Source organism: Camellia sinensis, chromosome 7 (assembly GCF_055761805.1).
Source record: "Camellia sinensis isolate YWXY chromosome 7, ASM5576180v1, whole genome shotgun sequence".
Taxonomy (NCBI): Eukaryota; Viridiplantae; Streptophyta; class Magnoliopsida; order Ericales; family Theaceae; genus Camellia; species Camellia sinensis.
Genome location: NC_138967.1, coordinates 189,804,743 through 189,827,566, shown reverse-complemented (window position 1 = coordinate 189,827,566; position 22,824 = coordinate 189,804,743). Strand labels below are relative to the sequence as shown.

The following is a 22,824-nucleotide window of genomic DNA, read 5'->3' as shown; positions in this document are numbered from 1 at the left end:
TCAATTAAAAAAGAGTTTAAATATTCTGTTGAAAAAAAGTTTTCAACTTAAATATATTTTTTGATTTTTAAATCTATCTCTAAAAATAATAAATAGAAAATATGATATATGCTAGTTGGTTTTTGTTTTCAAAAACAGATATAGATGTAACAATACAGAGATATACAATCTCTACTATTGCTCTGTTCATGGTTTTGGTGGTTTGAATTGTTTTTATATTTTAAGAGCCACAGATTGTAATACTTTATGTGAATGAGGCATGCTATGATTGTAGTATGTGGATGAGGCATGCAGTGATTGTGATATTCTAAAGTTTCAAACTTTCTTACTTTGGTTGAGGCATGCAGTGATTGTAATATTTTTTTAAGTCATTGACTCTAATACTTTTTTTTTTTTTTGAGAAAGTACACAAGTTGAATTATGTTGAAAATTTATAAAATTTTAAACCGCCAAACCGATTCGCATCCATCCGCCAAACCGCCAAACTGCCAAACCGCTCAATCCACATCTGCCGGATTGGCGGACGGATGCGGATTGATTTTCTCCAATCCGCCAATCTGGCAGACGGATGGCGGATTGGAGGTTCCGTGGCCGCAACCAACCCGCGCCCACCCCTAACCATCCATACATAGTGTTTTGATCTAAGATTTCAATTCTTCTATGTTTCAGCAGTATTATATTGTTCTATGGAGCTAAGGTCCAAAATATGGAAGAAAGAAGTGTTTCCATGACTCGACCACCCAGTTAATTCTGTTCCACTTAATCTTTCTTTCATGGCTACATATAATTCTGACTAAGGAATGAGAAATCTACGTGAATCCAATTTTCATTTCATTTACATATTTATTTTATTTGCACACACAAAACATGCATATGCTTTCTAGAGATCATCTAGTTCTGATCGGACAAGATTTCCACATCTTTTGTCTCACCAGCACCATGTCTAAGGTGGCTACTGTGGCCAAGTTTTTCGTGTCCATGTTCATGTTCATGTTTGTGACCATAACCGCAACCATGATTATAACCGTAACCGTAACTACAGCTGCAATTGCAATTGTGATTGTGATCGTGACCATGACTACACCCGTGGCCACCATACTTGGCCTCTTCTACACTTCTCATTTGCATGTTTTCCTCGATAAAAAAAATAAAAAAATCTTTAGGTCATAATATGATATTTTCAAGTAAATATTATGACAAAGGTAATATAACAATTAGTAATGGGAGTGCTATTAGTAGTTTTATTTTTATTTTTTAAACAGTAATACTACAAACACAGACTTAATTATTTCATTTTGTAATTTAGATTTATTCTACACATAAAACCTAACATTATACAAATTCAATTTCATCCACATAACTCTCATTCGAGATACATTCAAGCTTTGTGAGCGGGATTCATACCATTTTTCTTCTCTTTTCTCTTTTTTTAATTACCAAAATCACTTTGCAATTTGTTCTTACTATCCAATTTTAAGTGTAAAGTTTTAAGAGAGGTAATTGACAAAAGTATGAAGGGTTTTATTATAATTTGTCAACTAAAACAAAAAATACGGAGTGCATCTAATTAAAAAAAAGTGTGGATGAATAGAATTATAAAAATAAACGAATTTCTAATAAGATTTTTTCATAACTGAATATAATAGGGTGAGATTTGTGCCAATGAAATAGGAAGTCTTGAATTTAAGGTTTTTTAATTTCGTCTTATGTACGTTTGTGGGATTATTCGCATATATCTCAAGTTTCTCTCGAATGATGGGTCAAAAAGGCCCTGCTTTGAAGCGGTTTTCCATCATTTAAAATAAAATAAAATAAAATAGACACAACAATAATCAATCTTGCATTTTTATTTTTATTTTATGTGAACTCGGTATTTTTATATCTAGCAAGAAAAAAATATTTGATAACAAATGATGGATATCATCATTCCAACAATTAACAAGAAGTTTTGGAGTTTGCCATTTTTACCCCTCACACAAACAAAATGAACTTTGCAACACACTAATAAATATAACAACTCACTTTGCTATCTAAGGGATGATGTCAAGAGCTTTGCGACTCCCCTCTATTTAAAGACTTGGAGAGAGAGAAGAGGAGCGAGAGGGGTCTAGTGATACAACTATCTTTAGACCATCTCCAACGGTGAATCAAAGTTGGTATCAGATTCAAATTTTGATGAAAAAGGCACTTTTTTATGCTCCAACCGTTGCACTAGATTGATATCAAAATGAGATTTCAGCAAAAAAAGTATCAAACTGAGAACGAGACACAGATTTTACCAAATCACTGTTACTGACCGTTGAAAGAGGTACACCGGTCAACCAGCCGGTTGCCCGGCCGGTTGACCAACCGGTCGACTGATTTCCTTGAAATTAGGTAGGTTCAAACCGGTCAAAAAAGGTTCAAACAGTTTTAAAAAAAAAAATTATTTTTGCCTTACCAGTTGACCGGCCGGTCAACCACCCGGTCACCCATCAGCAAACACAATTGATGAATTGGGTACTGAAGAGTCTTTTGATGAATTGATACGAGATTTGATGAACCGTTGGAGCATGAAGTATCAAATTGAGGAAATGGCCATTTTTTTACTCAAATTTGGTGAAACATTAGGTTCACCGTTGGAGATGCTCTTAGTGATATCAAAATATAAACACTTAATATTTTATAATATTGTAATTGATAAAAAAAATAAATAAGTTAAATATTATGTTGAGTGATTGAGAGATATAAAAAAACATAATAAATAATAATTAATTAAAAATACGAATATATAATATTCTGAGATTATTTTATAATTTCTTGCGATGAAAGTAGACACAAAGACGAGACTGTTAATCGATTATTATAGAAGAGGCAAAATGGTGGTGTTAGATACCACTAATTTAGTGGCTCTAAACCCACCACTAATGAGGTAGCAAAGCAAAAAAAGAAAAAAAGAAAAAGAAAACAGACACAACACATGGTGTGGCAGTGGGTGGGACTCACTATCACATCATTAGTGGTAGTTCTAATTAAAACTCCCACACATTTTCCGAGGCAAAATGTCTCAAATTTGCATCATTTTTATCCTCTTGTATCCTTTATGTCCCTCCTTTCGTGTAAGAAAAAATCAATTATTTGCTCGAGTTGACGTCAGTTAGATGATGATTTATCCTGCACGATACAAAGCCTGTTTGAGATATGATTTTTTTAGTGTTTTTTACTACAATAGTTAATAAAAATAAAATATGTATTTTTTTTAGGTAAATAAAATAAAATAAATTAAAATAATCAATAAAATAAAATGTCACAAATTATAATGATTTTATTTTTTCTCTCACAACTATCAAATCAATTATATAAAAAAAAATCAACTATCATTCTAAACATGACTTATTTAGCCATGCTAAAATAATCAAATAATCAACTAAAACAACCAACTAACTAACAAAAATAGTCAAGTTTCTAAACGGGGCCAAGGACAACTAAACCTAGTGGGGTTGTGTTTCCGGGTGAGCACTCCAACGATCGGATTGGCTTGGTAGGAGAGGAATGAAGATTTTATCTCTGTGGGTTGATATTGGATACCGTTACCCCTCCATTTTGTCTTTTATAAACGTTTTTTTTTTTTTTTTAAATATGTAATTTTCTAGTTGGTCTGTCTAGTAAAATTTAGAAACTTGAAATATATTATAAAGTTTTAAAAACAGTTCACAAAAAATGAAAACAAATCAACAAAAAATCCAAAAAAAAAAATATCCAAATAATCATATTTCATCCATATTGGGCCATGTATTAATTATATAACCTATGACGTGTCAAGAAAAATGACCAAAAAAAAAAACCACCACCGAAGAACCATATTTCATCAATGTGTTTAGGAACTTAGAAGAGCAGAGTGATGGTCGACTGTACCAACCAAAATGGTGTAGGTCAATTATTTAGTAGTCCTCCTACATTTTGTAGTATAATTTATGTAGTGTTTCAAATTAATTAGTTGGTAAAAAATTTGTGAGTGAATAAATTAATTCACTTTTATTAGATAATTAATTAGAAAAAATAATAGTTTAACTAGCTTATAGCAATTTTTCATTGATTGAAAATATTCTGTACATGTGATACCCAGAAATAGGTAACATATTTATGATAATAAGGACTTCTAGTCTTATTTGATATAATTACTTATAAATTTAAAGTTGATAATCTCATAAAATATCAACTAAAAGTATCTCTTTTTTAATTTCTAAATAATTAGTTTTAAAAAAAATTATGTAGGCTATTTCTACCTCATAAGAGCAACTCTAACACTGTTTTTCATTTTTCATTTTTCATTTTTCACTAGTTAAAGTATAAAAAAATTAATATTATTTGTTTGACCTAATCATATTTTCATGAAATTCTTTCATTTTACAAGTCTTTATGTGTAAATCGTTGATGAATCTGATAATTTTAGTCATATTATTTTGTTACATTTTGTCTTTATGAAAAGAAATATATATATTTTTAAAATTATTTTTAACATCTTTTTTTTTTAAAGAAAAATATGGCAAAACATATATTTATAGTTATAATTATTAGATTAATCTATTTTTTCTTCATATATAATCTACATATAAAGACTTGAACAAAATAAATTATTGAAATTGGGCCTGTATGGGCACATGAGCCTAACTAGGCAATACAGTCCACAAATGTAGGCCGGAGAGGTTGAATGTCTTAAATGGACCAATAATACCTCAAATTTAGATTTTACTATTTAAAAATTATCTAAAATTATTATCTTATAATTCAAACTTATTTTATATGTGAATCACAAACTACAAAAATTTGATCTCGACTATACATTCTATTATTAGTTTAAGAGTAAAAGTAGCAAAAGTTAAAATGAGCTAACATTGTTATTTTATTGATTTTTTTATACAAAATTTTGTTTACAAATTCTTTTCTCTATGGTCTAGGTATTGTTTAGCGGAACGTTTGGAAAATCGAAATGAACTTCCTCAAATGGACTTCCATAGAAGGACTTGTAAATGAAAGTTTTTTTTTTTTTAATAGTATAGTTCGTTCAGTAATTTACATAACTATTTTTTGAGATAGTGAGAAAGTCAAAAAATTCCAATCAATAGAGCGATTACGACTTTTTCATTACAATCTAACTTACAAACTCTCTAATATCATACCGTAAATATATATATATATATATATATATTGGTAATAAATTCATTTTTATATTTCCTTGCCATATTGTATTATCACTCTAAAGTGAAATAATTATGAAAATATATGAGAATATTTCTTTATGAAATGTTCAAACGAATAATTCTAAGTATATAAAATATAATTATAAAACTAGACACAATGACTTTACATTAGATAGTACCACTAAATGTGTGGGTTTCACATGTCACTACTCTCGCTTCTGTTTTTAAAGTGGGTACTAGTTATAGTGCACAGTTTACTAATATGTAAGTGGATTATATTTGATTTTATTATTGTTGAGGCCATGTTTGTTAATTGACTTAAAAAGTGGAATCACTATTATACTATTGGGCTGGACCATCAGCAAGTTTTTTCAAGATAGAGAAATCCAAATTCATTATCGGACGAGTTTATTGCAGTCTCTCTCTCTCTCTCTCTCTCTAGTCCCATAGACTTTCGTTGATTAACGATTTACGAAATCGAAGCTCGAATCGACAACAAGCTTCTAGAGATTCAAGGTTATCTTCTCTAATCTGTATGTGTGTAATGTCCTATTTGTAATCTTCTTTTGTTGTTGTTCCAATTCTGTTGAATCATTCGGATTTAGATTTTGCAGACGAAATTAAAATTACGAGGGTTTAGGATTTGATATTGTAGTTTCAGATCGAATCATGATTTTGATTTCTTTAGTTTAGATCGAACTTGAATTTAATGTTTTTTTGTTTGCAGAGAGGTTTCAATTGGTGAAATCAAATCAAAATGGGGTTTTTGGTGACAACCCTAATTTTTGTTGTGATCGGAGTTATTGCATGTCTCTGTACCAGAATCTGCTGCAATAGAGGGCCTTCTGCAAATCTGTATGTTTCAATTCAACCTCCTTCCAATGTCTTCTTAATTATTTTCAGATTTGTGTATTGAAAATTTCATCTTTAGCAAACCCCATTTGGTGATTTTAGTTTTAAGCTAAATACTTTGTTTGATGTAGATGTTAGTTGACTCAATTAATATGTCATAATTGGATTCTGGTAAGTTTTGCATTTGTCCGCATAGAAAGGCCATAATTTGGTATTGGGTCCTAGATTTTCCAATGAACTGCATTTAGAATCACTCGAAGAACCTAATTTTGTGATAACTTACACGCACCTCGACTAATCACGGCGTCCTGAAGTTACTGACCGAGCAAACCCTAAGTGCCCTTGCAGTGACTCGAACTCGAGACCTTAGATCTTATCCTCAAGTTTTTAACGCTCAGCCAATCCTTTGGTTCAGTGTTGAAGCAATGTTTCTATTTGTTTTCTCAAAATACAATTTTTTTTTTTTTTTTTTTTTGTTCTCCTTTCCCAAAAGGAACTAGTGAACTGCTAGATTTGAGAGATGCTTCTTACTTCTTTCATAAGATCCTGCAAAACTAATATAGAGATGTGGAATGTACTCGGCCTCATTTGGCAACTCAATATTTTAGCTTAAAAGTTAAAAAGTTATTAAAAAAATTAAAAAGCCAACAACCTATACCAAAAAGTCAAAGATTTCTTTTTCTCTCTAATTTTTGCATATCTTTTTGTAAAAAATTAAAAAGTCATTACAAACATACTAATTTTATTTTACCTCATATTTTAGCCAAAAAATAAAAAGTTACTAAAATAGTATGCTCCCAAACGAGGCTTTAATGTTTAAATTGGACTTTTAATGCATATACTGTGATGTTGAACTAGCAATTGGTCTGACTGGGCTGACAAGGATTTATTTATTTATTTATTTTTATTTTTTTCTTTTCTAGTGAAGGTGAGCTAGTATAATGGCATATATTTTTGTTCTGATGAGTTGATTGGAATTCGTTGTACATGTGTTGGTATCTCTTAGGCTCCCTTTGGATTTATGGATTTGAAATGAATGGATTTGACATGAATAATTTGAGGAGTATAGCCTTTAAGTTAATGTAACATTTAGGTTTAGTTATGAAGAAGGGATTTGAGAGTTTTATAATGATGGATAGTTATTTGAAATCCTTACATAAAAGATTGTACTTGTACAAAAATCTTAACAAAATACATGAAATATACCTATATTCAAACATCCACTTTAGAGTTATCATCTACCTTCAATAACTATCTTCTTATAATATTATAAAATTCAACTTCAAATCCTTCCATTTAAAATCCACCCACCAAATTGGAGCCTTAATGTCTATTGGTTCTTGAAATCATGAAAAATGTATGTTTTGATTCATATGTTTCATTGAGCTGATTAACAAGATTTGTGAAGCCATCTTATTTGCCTTGCTTTTGGACAATTTATTTCAGCTGCTGTTGAATTATGTTAAAGTTTTTCCCTCCTCACCTACTTATGGCTAATGTATATTATGTGATGCAAGTTCTTCCTAGAATTTGCTTTTTGTTTAAGTAATTTTGTATTCTTTTTTTTTTTTGTTTTGCAGGTTCCACCTAACGTTGGTTATTACTGCAACAGTATGCTGTTGGATGATGTAAGTCTTATTTTTAGTTGAATTTCCTCTTTTTTCTGGCAGCAAAATCCAAGTGTATATTATCTTTTATACAAATTATACTGCATGACATCATCCAATGTCAAAAAATAATTGTTATCATTCTGTTTTTTGGTGTTTTGTCTAGACATTTTAGGAACAGATATTTTACTATGAGCATTTCATCATATAATTGATCCATACAAAACATCTGAAAACAAACAATACAAAACAGAATTTTGACATGGCAGGCTGGTTGCAGAGAGTGTAGATCTTATTCTAGCAGATTTATATCCAAGTTGGATATGAACCTGCCAGAGTAAGGTTTGGAGATGAACCTGCTAGAATGAGATCTACCTCTTAAATCAAACCAAATTAACCTTATGCCCCTGTAAGTTATGGTTGGCTGCATGAATCCTTTTTTGGCATTCCATTGTGTCAAGGGCTATATACTAAACTTTTTTACCGCATCCTATGTCAGTTTAGATATTCTCCTCCCCACCCAACATTTCCGTTTATGGTGATCATATCGCACTTTCTAGCATTTTCGTCTACCATTCTTTGTTGTTCATAATCAATCCATTTTGGCATGTTCTTTCTTAACTTATCTTCCATTGGTGCTACTTATGCTATTTCATGGATATATTGTCCATTTCTATTTCTCTTTCTTAACCTCACCACACATTCATCTAAACATCCGCATTTTAGTTGCACTCATTTCATGAATGTGTTGTTTATTAGTTGTCCAACATTCCAAAATCTGCCCCTTGATTCGCGTTAATTTCAATAGAGATTGTGACAGTGCCTTTGAATCCACAAACCATAGGAGCTGTGGTTATTCCAAATGACATGAGGTTATGTTGCCACATCTTTCACTGTTGGAACTTTACTGTTTTACAGTAGGGAGTTCAACAGAATGTGCCTTCCTCTCAGTCACTCAGTATTGGAACTACTAGTGAATAAGTGATCATAGTTGGTTTTTCTATCTACTGTTGAACTTGTACTTTTTATCCGATGTATTAGGATCAACATGATGAGAGAGAATGAAATCTTGATGAGTATATGAGTTAAAATCTTTTCTCTGTGGTATTCAGACCAATGTGATAAGAGTTTTAGCGCATTAGTAACGTCTTTTGGTTCCTCACATCAGGTGGCATGTATTATTTGTTTTATTGGGGTTGGGACAGGTTAATAACGTTACCAATATCCTAAACAAGTTCTTATGGAAGAGGACTAGTTTAAATAGGTTGTGAAACATTCTTCTGGTCTTGGGCTTGTACACCACCTTTACAGACGTGGTATAACTTCAACCATCTTATAGTCTATATTAGAAATTAATACAACACTTTGGCATGTATAAATGGGTGTTTTGGCAGTAGATCTTTCAGTTCCTCACATCATTTTATTCCCAAGTCAAGGGGGTTGGGTACTGATGTCATCCAGGTGCTGGGCAAGTGCTCAAGGAAGAGGGTGAGTTTATTAGTTTAATAGGTTGTAATACATTCTTATGGTCCATAGCGTGTACAGCACATTCACAGATAGGTGGTAGATCTTCTATCATTTTTATTCCCTGATTGGAAACAAACAGGTATTTGACTGGAGGGTTTCCTGTTTCTATGCTGCTGTTTGTGCACCATTAATCTTCTGATCTTTGTTTTAATTTCTGCCTTTGCTTATCTTTTTTTTTCTTTCTTTTTCCCTTTGACAAGCTTTCATCCTCAAGGCTCCATCTTTATGCCATCTTCTTTCCTCCACTCTTCTAGTTCAATGTACACATTTTTCTTTCTTTCTTAGTGAACTTTGTTTCTTCCTTTATTATTATGTTTCTCCGTAGTTGAAGCTCAATTTTGAATTAGTAAGCAAAGAGGTTTTTTGGGCATTACCATTGAAACCACAAGATTAATGTATTGTTGTCCAACTATAAACTTTCGGATTCCCATATTGTGAACTCATTTGTTATGCTATTATCTCATTTCATGGAACGGTACGGATTTGACTTAATTTTCAATATTGAAATGTTGCTCTTACAATGATCAGTTTTTTTAACTTATTCTACATTTTTGGTTTGCATTTTTATTGAATTATGATCTTAGGCATGAACAGATTAATGCCGTCAATGCTTCATTGTCTCTATATGTTTTATCCAATTGAATTGTGTATTTCTTTTTCTGGTGTAGGTGGGCAATTGTGTATCTTGCGCAGATGAAACCGCTGATAGTCCCAATTTTGAATTAAGGGGAGTGAGAAGCTATGTGGAAAGCAAGCATTGTAGAGGGTTTAATGGGAATGAAGATTTATCTTATTGAAGAATATGAAGTACCCAAAATCTTCTCATCTCATATTTGTATGTAATTTCTTATTGGTGCGAATAATTTTGGATTGGTTTTTGCATATTGTGGTTGACTCTACTAGCTGTAAAACTATCATTAATGTCTTATTCAAATTTGAGATCTGAAAGTAAACAATGCCACATACTGATAAATGTTTGAATGTTTACACCGTGTTGTTTTAGTTGGAAACATTTTCTTGTGCTTGATACGAGAGAAAATTGAAAATAAAAAATCAACTAAAGTCGTTATTGAAGAACATGAAGTAACCAAAAAAAAAAAAAAAAACGTTTTGTTTCGACGCTTGCAGTACACATTGTAGAGTGATGGGTAGAACATCAGATTTTCGTTCCATACACCGTTTGGATGGCAGGAATAAAGAAAGAAATGAGAATCTCATCATCAAGAATTTCAGTAATATTGTGTCTTTCTTTATGTGGATTGTTGTTTACCTCAAAGTTTTCCTAGAGGAAGTTGGGAAATCCTATTGGAATCACTTATATGATATGGGGAAATTGTTGATGCATTTTTAAATCTTAAGTTGGGAAATCCTATTGGAATCACTTATATGATATGGGGAAATTGTTGATGCATTTTTAAATCTTTATTTGTGGCAAATCAAATTGTTCATATTTTTGACGAATGTATGTAATACACCTATTTATTATTTACATGTTTAATACGTATTTCTTTTATGATTATTTAGGCTCAAGAAATGTGTTAAACATAGGAAAAGTACCATTGGTTTTTTACAAAAGTAAATATATATTAGTGGCAAATTTTATTAATGTTAATTATAAAATCATAAGTTTTTCAATGAATATGTAATTATTTTTCTAATAATACATTGAATGGTAGTTTTTCCTTAAACAAACTTCCAAAAAAACAAGGTTAGAGCATTGCCTTCGGAGAGAATTTTGAAGGCCCTTTATTTTTGAAGATTTATCTTACAATTATGGCTTTGCAAGTATTATTAAGGGAAACTACACATCAGTGAAGTTTTCCAAAACAAATTTGAAATCAATGAAAATTTATATAAATATTAATAATAAAAATTGGAAAATGGTTTAGATCCTAAATTTTCTATCAAATGAATGATCATGAATGTCTCACAACACCTATGTGAGATATTTGTTCATTCATTTGGTAAAAAATATTGCATCCCTAGCATTACCCATAAAAATTATAAATTTTTTAATTAATATGTAATTTATTTTTTCTGACTTTGTGTAATTGTCCCTATTATTAATACATTTTGACACATCAAGATTGATGAGAGAGATTAGTGTCTTGCTTCAATAATAATATGAAAATTATTGTAGAGAATTAAAATTTTACCAATTATTAAAAAGATTATAAAATAAAGATTAAGGAGAGACATCTGTATTATTATTATATTAAGATCTCATTTGATACCCGGTTAAAAAAGCCTAAAAATTAATAATAAAAATGAGAACTTAAAACTGGTTATTAAAGCATGTGCATCAAACTCTTCAAAATCATTTTTTAGCTAAAAATTAAAAAAAATCAACTCCATCAAACTCGCTTACAGTTCGTCAAAATTTACGATGGCTACAGTAACTCGTTACAACAAACAAAGCACTGTTCATCGCTATTTGTGTGTTACCGGAAGTCCGGCCGGTCAACGGCAAATCTTTTTTTTTTTTTTTAAGAATTGTTTAGCTGGTAACTTATCAATTTAATAAAAAAAAAAAAAACTAACAAACACAATAAGAAAATAATATTTAATAAAAATAAGTTAGAATAAAGAGTTTGATGCAGTAGGTGCTAAAAGGTGAGTAGCAATAATGAAATAGTTTTAATTTGACTAAAAATTTGAAAAGCTTAATGTGGATGCTCTTAATATAATTTTTTTCAACAATGCTATGCATACAGAGAATCAAATATAGAAATTGTTCCACCAAACGATTGCTCAGACGATCAGAAGGCACTATGACAATCATGGTCAACAAGCTCTGGCTCGTCTGGCAGATCGTTTGGGCAGTCGTCTGGATGCATAGTTTCTGCGTTCGGTCGTTTGTGCGTCTAGATTTTTTTTTTTTTTTTTCTATTTGAGATTTTATTTTATTTTATTTTTATTTTTATTTTTTGGATAAATTACACTTACACCCCTGATATTTGAGTTTAATACATATCACTTTTACTGTTTGAAAAATTATACTAACCCCTTACTATTGTAATTATTTAGATAGAATAAAAATATTAAACTCATACACTCTCTCTTTTCTTATTTTGTTTTACTTCATTTGTTTTTTTATTTTACGTTTACTTTACTTTACTTTACTTTACTTTACTTTTTTTCAATGTGATTTCTTTAATTTTTTTATTAGAAATTTTTATCTCTTATATAAGTAGTGAGTTTATAAAATAAAATTATTAATTACAGAAGTAGAAATGTAATTTTTAAAACGTCGGAGATGTAATTGTATCAAATATCATAAATTGTCGGTGTAAAAAAACCCCTGAGAAAATGAATTTGGCCCACGCGAGACCTTTTAACGTTTTTGCGGAAAAATTTTCGAAGCCGTCAAATTCTAAAACCCTAGACCTCCGATTACTCTCTCTCTCTCTCTCGGTCTCTCAGTAGAGAAAACAAATTCTCATTCCCACTCTCTGTCCTCATTTTCTTGGAAACCAAACAGTGGCACAAATGGCTACCTTTCAACTCACAAACCCAGCTGAGTTAATAATGTGTTCTTCTTCTTCCTCCTCAATTTTCAGTGGAGTTAACCACAAAACCTTCTCTCCATTCGTCTCAAAAGCATGTTTCTCCTTCCAGGCTCGTCGTCGAAGTCCCTCGAAGCGTTACTGTACTTGTAGTAGCTCGTTTACTCCAATGGACGTGGCCAAGATCAAGGTCCTCGGAGTAGGTGGAGGTGGCAACAATGCCGTTAATCGCATGATTGGCAGTGGATTACATGTGGGTTTTTCTTGCATTTTGATGGTTCAGATCCAAATTTGACCCCTATTTCATATAGTAATACATTTATATACATTCTTATTGGTTCTGGTTATAGAACTGGGTTCTGTACATAATTATTGTTTTCAATGGCAATGTGGGTTTTGCTTTCTATCTAGTTCATTGTTCTGAAAGTTCCAAAGGGTTAATTTTTCTGTTTTTTGGTGTAGTGTGGTACTTTTGTATGATGAACTTGTGTTACTTTATCTTCTTCTTCTTTTGTGTTCCCTAATTTTGGAATTTGATGAATTTTACATAAAATTTGTTTAGGTAAAATGATAAATTTCGACCGGTGTTAGGAAGTAAATCAAGTTGTTCTCTAGGATTATTCTACATTTCAAATGTTTCCTAAAAATACTACATTAAATCGACTTCTTCAATCTAGACAATTGAATATACATAGACTATTATTGGAATATAAATGGATTTTAGTTGATATTGGCTGATTTGGCTTGTAACTTTTTTTGAAGAAATTGCTTTAATTGAAATGAGTTTTGAATTGTATATGAATAGGCTATTATTCAAATATAAATGGATCTTTAGTTTATATAAAGCTAATTTGGCTTGTAACGTGTTTGAAGAAATTGCTCAAATTGAAGTGGGTTTTGAATTTTAAGGCAGTTAGCATGACAATATGAGTATTACTAATATTATGTTACTGTTATACTGTGTTTGAGATGTTTTCCATTTATAAGATTGTATATGAGAAATAGGATTTCCCTTTCTAGGGTTGCATTTGCATCCCCCTAGTCTATTATGTTTGTAGTTTCCACTTCGTAATTTATATTTCTGTTTTAAGTAACATGAAACTCTTCTGCCTTTTGTTTCCCTACATCATTTTCACCTTAATGCGACTTGCACAGGAGGGCTGACAATCTTGATGTTGACTGTTTAATGTTAGGGAGTCGATTTCTATGCCATAAACACTGATGCTCAAGCACTGTTGCAGTCTGCTGCTGAGAACCCACTTCAAATTGGAGAGCTTTTGACTCGTGGACTCGGTCTGGCACTCTCACTATGATCTTGAGTTTCTATTATGAAGTGTCCACTCTAACCAACTTTTTATTTTATGCATGTTTCACATTCTCCAATCTAGTAAATCAGTACTTTACCCATATGATTGGATAACTAGGCCGGCGATCCAGCGGAATCACAAAATCACACGTTCTCTAATCTAATTTTTTTGCTGTGCTGTTTTTTCTTCTCTGATTTGAATCACTTAATAGAGATCCAGGTACCGGTGGGAACCCACTTTTGGGGGAACAGGCTGCAGAGGAATCAAAGGAAGCCATTGCAGCTGCTCTTAAAGGCTCAGATCTTGTGTTTATAACTGCGGGTATGGGTGGGGGTACAGGGTCTGGTGCTGCTCCAGTTGTGGCCCAGATTTCAAAGGAAGCAGGTTATTTGACGGTTGGCGTGGTCACCTACCCATTCAGCTTTGAAGGACGTAAAAGATCCATGCAGGCAGGTGCCCGTTTGGTCTTGCTTTTAAATTTTTTGAAAATACCCTGCTTGCATGTTTGTTATATACCATCTGCAGCCCATGAACTTCTAAGTCAAAGTCAGACAAACTCATCCTAGTGACCCTTTGTGAACATTTATTGAAGTTTTTAAAGGACTATGTTTCATGTTGCTTTTGTATTATTTCATTCTTAAATGGTTCAGTTCCAATATTTATTCCTTGTGTATGCTTCTTTTCAATTTTCATATGTTAGATGCTGCACTACAGTTTTTTTATGATATATTAATGAGAGAAGTGATAATCTGGATAAAAATGTTTCTTTCAATTAAAGGGCAAATTACACTCGTCAACTTGAGGTTTTTTGACAATCACAATTACCTCTGCTAATGTTTCAGAAACTACATTGATCTTCCTTCTGGTTTGCTATATAGGGAACTGTAGAAAAATTTAATGTATAAAGAGAAATAGAGAATTGTATAGATATTGATTGTATTATTGATTGATGTATTTTTGATATATACTGTCTATTACAAAATGGTTCCTTATATAGATGTAGGTGTAGTGGATGGTGTGTAGTGGATGGTGATAGTGGTGTAGTGGGTTAGGTTTAGTGGAGTAGGTTAGGTGGTAGTGGTGTAGTGGGTTAGGTTTAGTGGAGTAGGTGAGGTGGTAGTGGTGTGTAGTGGATGGTGATAGTGGTGTAGTGGGTTAGGTTTAGTGGAGTAGGTGAGGTGGTAGTGGTGTAGTGGGTTAGGTTTAGTGGAGTAGGTGAGGTGGTAGTGGTGGTAGGTGATGGTAAATTCTAACAGCCCCCCGCAAACTCAAGGAGGATAGAAACTAACCAACTTGAGTTTGAAGAGAGGAACAAAACAAGAAAATACATAAAAAAATGATAGGAGACACTGTATGGTCGTGTCAGACCGTTGGTGAAGACACTGTATGGTGGTGTCATAACGTTGTAGAGGACACTGTATGGTGGTGTCAGACCGATTTAGAAGACAGTTTATGGGGTCATGTCGGACCGTTGTAGAAGACAGTTTATGGGGTCATGTCGGACCGTTGTAGAAGACAGTTTATGGGGTCATGTCGGACCGTTGTAGAAGACAGTTTATGGGGTCATGTCGGACCGTTGTAACAGACAATTTTGTGACAGTTGTTGTGACAGTTTACGGAGTCTTGCTGGACCCTTGTAGAAACTAACCGGAATCAATGTCGGGACAGTTTACAGAGTCTTGTCGGACCCTTGTAGAAACTAACCGGAATCTATGTCGGGACAGTTTACAGAGTCTTGTCGGACCCTTGTAGAAACTAACCGGAATCAATGTCGGGACAGTTTACAGAGTCTTGTCGGACCCTTGTAGAAACTAACCGGAATCTATGTCGGGACAGTTTACAGAGTCTTGTCGGACCCTTAAAAAGTCGCACCCTCAAAAGGTGTGCCCAATTCATAAAAAGGCGTGCCATCAAAAGGCGTGCCATCAAAAGACGTGCCATCAAAAGGCGCGCCCAAGTTGTCGGTGAGCACCGAGAGGCGCATGATGCGCGTGTCTGCCTCTTCGTCAGGGTCTTTATAAACTGAGGCTGAGGCTTGGAAGCAGAGACAAAAAAACTTGCTAGAAAAACTCTGAAAAACGCTTCGTTTTCTGAGAGAGATTCCTGAGAGAGACACTCTGTTGCGAGAGATATTCTGTAACACTCTGAAAAACTCTTCGTTTTCTGAGAGAGATTCCTGAGAGAGTCTGTAACACTCTGTTGCGAGAGATATTCTGTAACACTCTGTTGCCCAGAAAATGGCTTCATCTTCCCGTGGTCTGCTCACTCTCTTTCCAGACCTTAACGAGTCCACAAGAGAAATAACTGGTGCGGTGGCCAGTGAACCTCAACCAAACACCTCTGTGTTTACTCCGTTGAACTTTCCGATGCGGTCGGTGGAGCAAAAAATGGTGGTGCAAACTGATATTGAGGCCAATCAGTATACTCTGAAGTCATGCGTGGAAACCATGACTGCGGTGACAAACTTGTCGAACCGGCTGCAGAGTAGGGCAAATGAGGTGCAGCAGTTAAACTCCCAGCTGGCTCTGCTCCAACGCATGTATAAGGATGCGCGAGCAGAGATAAGTGTGCTAAAGGCGGAAAACAGGGAGTTGAAGCGGAAGGCCACCGTGATGTTCCGATTTGGAGGGCCGCCATATGCTGTAGTGGAGGAGCAGGGTGGAGTGATCGTGCCCAGTGGAATGGGAAACACGGAGGCAACACCGTCAAGGGCCGCCCAGGACGGAGGCAAGAAGAAGAGACCGGCTGCAGAGTAGAGAAGCAAAATCCCGCCTGTGGATGTGGTTGTTTTTTTTTTTTTTTTTTTTTTTTGGGTGTAAAATGCTGATCGGGGTTGATCCCCGGCATGAAGAAATGACAAGTTTGTAAAATGTTTTTTTTTTTTTTTTTTTTTTTTTTTTTTTGGGAGTGTTGTGTTGAAAAAATAAAAATAAAATGAAAGAAAACAAGGGAGAAAGAAAATAGATAAAAAAATATGTATAGATGGATTATATGAAAAATATCAGGGTGATTGTTTCAAAAATAAAGTGATTTGGAAAAAATAAATAAAAAATAAGTGATTTTAAAATCAAATGGAGGAGAGTTTGAGTAATAGAATATAATAAAAAGAGATATATATATATATATAAAGTAAAGAAGGTGGGGAACAACATGATAAGGGTGTATTTTAAAATGATAAATAAAAGAAAGTTGAAGACAACATGATACCGGTGTGTATGGATGTGATAATGAGAGTGAAACAAACTTGGTGAGTGTGATTAAATAAATAAAAGAAGAATGGGTGTGCTTTCCTTAGTGCTCCTCTCTCTGCCTTCAAAGTCGAGATTGGTCTCTCCAAACGAAGGCTCAACATTCAAATCATTGTAATCCTCTGAAAAGGTTCTAACCATGTGCCACAAAATTGGCCCCACCATTATTTGCCTGATAGATAGATGGCTGGAAGCCCTTGACAACACCAGCACCACATATGGACAAATGCATACACACACAATCACAGCCCTGGCACCACCGATGAGTATGGTGGATAGCCTCCTGTGGGCCATCTCTAACACCTCATCATCTCTATAACCAGATACTGATATTAAACAGAATGTTAATATAAATATCAGCAGCCCATAATCGTATCTTGCTTTCATTCTTGGAAAAAATCTTATGAATGTCACTACTGCAGCTAGTATGAAGACGAAAAGCCCAAGTAGTATGGGCTCACATATTTCTCCAGAAAAACTAGCAATTCGATGAGCTCCAACGCCAAGAGTACCAGCAAGCAGTGTTGCAAAACCCCTATTTACACCCCTTCCAAGTGTTGCACCCACAGAGAAGTCAAAGACAACAACAATAGTAAGAACAGCCCACATTGCAGAGACACCAAAACCATCATAGAGAGGGTCACAGTAGTAGAACTAAAAGGTTGAGAAGGTGGTGTAGAGAGAAACCGAAGAGAGAGTTGCCGAGAGAGAGAGGTTGGCCTCTTCATCTTAGAGAGAGATGAGAATGGTTGATCTTTGTATGTAGAGAAGTCGCCTCTGGTGGCAGCGAACTGGAAGCTATATGTATTGATAGAGATGACAGCGGAATAGGTTGAGGTCCGGCGGGCGGCTAAGGTGAGGTTGCCGCCCGCCGGGGAAGCGAAAATACTAGGTTCTAAACCTGCTCTGATACCATGTAGAAAAATTGAATGTATAAAGAGAAATAGAGAATTGTATAGATATTGATTGTATTATTGATTGATGTATTTTTGATATATACTGTCTATTACAAAATGGTTCCTTATATAGATGTAGGTGTAGTGGATGGTGTGTAGTGGATGGTGATAGTGGTGTAGTGGGTTAGGTTTAGTAGAGTAGGTGAGGTGGTAGTGGTGTAGTGGGTTAGGTTTAGTGGAGTAGGTGAGGTGGTAGTGGTGTGTAGTGGATGGTGATAGTGGTGTAGTGGGTTAGGTTTAGTGGAGTAGGTGAGGTGGTAGTGGTGTAGTGGGTTAGGTTTAGTGGAGTAGGTGAGGTGGTAGTGGTGGTAGGTGATGGTAAATTCTAACAGGAACTGCACTCGTGTGAGCTAGAGGACAAACCATAGTGGTTTCGAAGGACACGAGAAAGATTCATTATTAGTCTGCTGTCATTTACTAATTGATTATACAAGTGAACTAAGGTTAAAGAAAGATAGTTGAACTTATAGTCTATAAAGATCTTGAGGGAAAAGGTAAGGGAGAATGTGGTGCAATATTTGTATTTTGGTATGAAAGACGATTGAGTCTCACTTGGATTTGCAGTTGTTGAATAGTTTAGGTGTGGTTATCGGAAAAAAGAAGAATATGCTAGGTGCATTACTGTAGGAAGTCAAGTCCAAATCATCACATGTGAAGCTTGGTAACTTTGAGAAATTTCACTATTTTGCAACTTGGCCATGCTTTCTGTTGGTGTTTGTAATTGCTTTCTGCCCTCTTAAAAGCTGGACCAGTGTTCAATCAGTGGTTTTTAATGTCAGACAAATATGTTAAACCTTGTGTTATCTAAAGTAGTGTCATTTGTCTGATTGGAACTATTGCTAAGAGTTAGATAACAAATGAGCACTTGATCTGTTCTAGGGTAATGGGATTCATTAGGATTGTCCGTTGCTGGGGGTAGTACTTTAGGATGAGCATATGTAGTGGGTTGTATGATGTATGGTTGAGATAACATGTTCTGTTTATCATTCACATATGCTTAGAATCTCCCAACAATATCACATCATCGTAAATTTCAGAAGGTTATGTCTTGCATTGCTTCTTTTTCAGGCATTGGAGGCTATTGAGAAGTTGCAAAAAAATGTTGATACTCTTATAGTGATTCCCAATGACCGTCTGCTGGATATTGCTGATGAGCAAACACCCCTTCAGGATGCTTTCCTTCTTGCTGATGATGTTCTTCGCCAAGGGGTGCAAGGAATTTCAGACATAATCACAGTGAGTGCTTGTGAAACTCTGAACTATATTTGTTTATGTGTTAGCCATGGTCCGTGCCATCTTAATATGACACATCTCCTTCTATTTCTTATTTAACTCAATTGCTGTACTACAACACCCCCCCCCCCCCCCCGACATGGATTTTTCCAGTACATGTTGTTTGTCTTTTGTACATGGATTTTTCCCCTCCCAAACACACATTAATGTATACTAATTGGGCTTCTTTTTTTTTTTTAATATTGTTTGTCTTTCAATGTTTTTCATGTCTTCCTGATACACTCACTTTCTCTATGGTTGGATTTGAATACAATCACAAAGTTTAGTTCAGATCACGTTTGGGGTGCGGGCCTCACATTGGAAATGCCACAGTGGGAATGTGCCACAACCTAAGAAGCACAGACACTTCTAAGAAGGTGACATATCCATATCGTGTTCGTGTCAGACACCGACACCGACTCTTTGGACACTCTTGGGACACGTGTCCGACACTCTTCAAAACATGTTTTATTTTTTAATTTTTTTTAAAGACCTGGATATTCTTTGGACACTTTGAGGACACATGTGTCAATTACTTAAACACACGTGTCTATCGATTAGACACATGTGAAACTAGTTATAAGTTTGAACAAAATAATTTAAGATATAATAATAAAACAAAAATCATATAAATTTAGAGGAATTAGTGTCATATTGTATTTTTTATTATCTTTGAATGATATATTTATATATATAATAGATATTATATATAATAAATATATAAAATTATATATTTCATGCGTGTCCCCCACGTGTCTTATCCTGTATTTTTTAAAAATTAACTTGTCTACATGTTCGTGTCGTATCCGTATTGTGTCACATGTCTGTGTCCATGCTTCTTAGGCCGCAACCCTACAATTTCGATTTATGTTTATAAATTCCCTACTATATCTTCAAATTCCAAAATTTGTATATGGTGAGGGAAGTTCTATAGACCAGCTATTAGACCAGCGATATTATACGGGTTGGAATGTTAGACAACTAAAAGATAACATGTAAATGAGATGAGTGTTGTTGAGACGAAGATACTAAGATGGATGTGTGGCAAGATTAGAAAAGATATAGTTAGGATTGAGTATATTCGAGAATGGGTAGGAGTAGTAGTACCAATAGAAGATAAGTTGAGAGAGAATAGATTGAGATGGTTTGCCCATATACAACGAAGACCAACAGAGGCAGTAGTGAAAAGATGCGATATAGTAACGGTAGAAGGAAGTGTTAGGGGAAGGGACACACTTAGATTGGCGTGGACTAGTGTAGTAAATAGAGATATGAACCTCCTTAATTTGACTAACGAAATGGCCTTGGATAGAGTCGAGTGGAGAAAAAAGATCCATGCCGACTCGATTTGATGAGACTTAAGGCTTGGTTTGGTTGGTATTTTTTTTGCAAACTCAAAGCGAAAACTTGTTTAGTATATTGTTTTAGTTTTCAAAGAAGTAAAATTGATTCCAAAATATTTGAAAATGAAAAAAAGGTGTTTTCACTCTCCTCCAAGTACCCTCTACCACTACCGCCACCACCACCACCGGCCACCACTTAGCTGCACCGCCAGCCACCGACCAAGCGACTGCCACTGACTGGATGGTCATTGCCGAAGACATCCAGCCACCCCACCCCCACTGCCAACCACCACATCTGTCCACCCTCCACCTTTAGCAACTCACCAAACATGTTTATGTATCTTTGCTTTCAAAATAGTTTTGTACACCAAACAAGATTTTTTTTGTTTAAAAAATAGGAAACTGACAACATTATCAAACGACACCTAAACTGACAATTATTTTTTGTTTCTTGTTTTGCAGATACCCGGGCTGGTGAATGTGGATTTTGCAGACGTAAAGGCAGTCATGAAGGATTCCGGAACTGCAATGCTTGGAGTGGGTGTTTCGTCTAGCAAGAATCGTGCTGAAGAAGCGGCTGAACAAGCAACTCTGGCACCTCTGATAGGATCATCAATTCAATCTGCTACTGGAGTTGTGTATAATATTACTGGTGGAAAGGACATAACTTTGCAAGAAGTGAATAGGGTGTCTCAGGTACTCTAAATTTTTCTGAGATTTCTATTTCCATTTCTTCTCACTTTTGGCATGTTTGGTAGGAGGGGGAAAACAAAGGAAGAAGAGAAGAATTTTATAGAACAAAATTTCTCTTGTTTGGTTGTAAAGAAAAGAAAAGAATTTAGGAAAGAAAGTTTTTAATAATATTTCCCTCATCTCAAAATTCTCGTTACACGAAATTTTGGATGGAAATTTTAAATTTGAATTTTGAATTGAGGTACAACAAATTTAAAAATCGCCCCCTTTGCTTTTTCTCTACCTTTCTCTTGCAGCCAAATAAAAGAAAAGAAACCTCATCTTCTTCTCTTTTCTTCCTTCCCAACCAACCCTTTTATTCTCTGTCCTTCCCCTTCTTTTCCCTTTACCAAACATAGCACTATAGATTTGTTGATCAAACAAGTTACACTAAAGCTTTTCATTTTTTATACGTAACTACTTTTGCCTGTTTGTAGCTGTAGACCATAATTTTCAATCTTTGAATTGCAAAACAAGAAAAGCAAATTCAACGCCTCAATAAGCTAATCGGAGATGTATAGTTTTTCTATATAGCACCAGTGAAACTTTGATGGTTTTACTTGAATGCAGATCCAATTTCAAAAACAATCATAATAATTCAGAGCATACCGCCAGTGTTTTGAATCATGCTTGTCAAAAGTTTGTTCATGTGATTGCTCTCCCCCCCCCCCCCCAGGTTGTTACGAGTTTGGCAGATCCTTCTGCTAACATTATATTTGGAGCTGTTGTGGATGAGCGCTACAGTGGGGAGATTCATGTGACTATCATCGCAACTGGTTTCACACAATCGTTTCAGAAGACACTTCTAACAGACCCCAGGGGAGCAAAGCTGGTGGAGAAAGGAACAGGAAGCCAAGAAGGTCAGAAATTATCTGCCAACCACAAGTCATCAACCTCACCGTTTGTAGTTCCGTCTCGACCAGCTACAAGAAAGCTCCTGTTTTAACTTCTTATTTTTTTTTTTTTTGGCAGTTACTTTGATTTCCAGTTTGGGGTGTTGCTGCATTTGGCTGTGTAATGATCTTGATTCCTGTGTTAGATGTCTTTTTGCTTTTGTTTTTTTGTTTTTGTTTGTAGAGTTGTTTGTTTCTTCAATGTAGGGGCTCCCTAACTGCGTTCGAGCACAACCTTAATGAAGATCAAAATTTTAGATAATTCTCCTAGACCACCATATCAACTTTTGGTCTTAAATCATGATCTGCCAAATTAGCAAAAATGAAGCATGAGATCTTATTTTGTTAGAGCCCACCATTTTAGGAAGATTGAAAATTGGTGTTCTGAAAGTGTCACCTTT

At 34.5% G+C, this 22,824-nt stretch overlaps 1 protein-coding gene across 1 annotated transcript; it reads left to right on the top strand.

The window, feature by feature from the left end:
- Positions 1-12,444: 12,444 nt before the first annotated feature.
- On the top strand, positions 12,445-22,685 carry FTSZ1-1 (homolog of bacterial cytokinesis Z-ring protein FTSZ 1-1). The gene is made up of 6 exons (XM_082881640.1): positions 12,445-12,925; positions 13,866-13,965; positions 14,199-14,428; positions 19,252-19,419; positions 21,261-21,494; positions 22,207-22,685. The coding sequence occupies exons 1-6, from the start codon at positions 12,656-12,658 to the stop codon at positions 22,474-22,476; spliced, it is 1,272 nt and encodes a 423-aa protein (XP_082737766.1). The 5' UTR covers positions 12,445-12,655; the 3' UTR covers positions 22,477-22,685.
- The last annotated feature ends 139 nt before the right edge of the window (positions 22,686-22,824 follow it).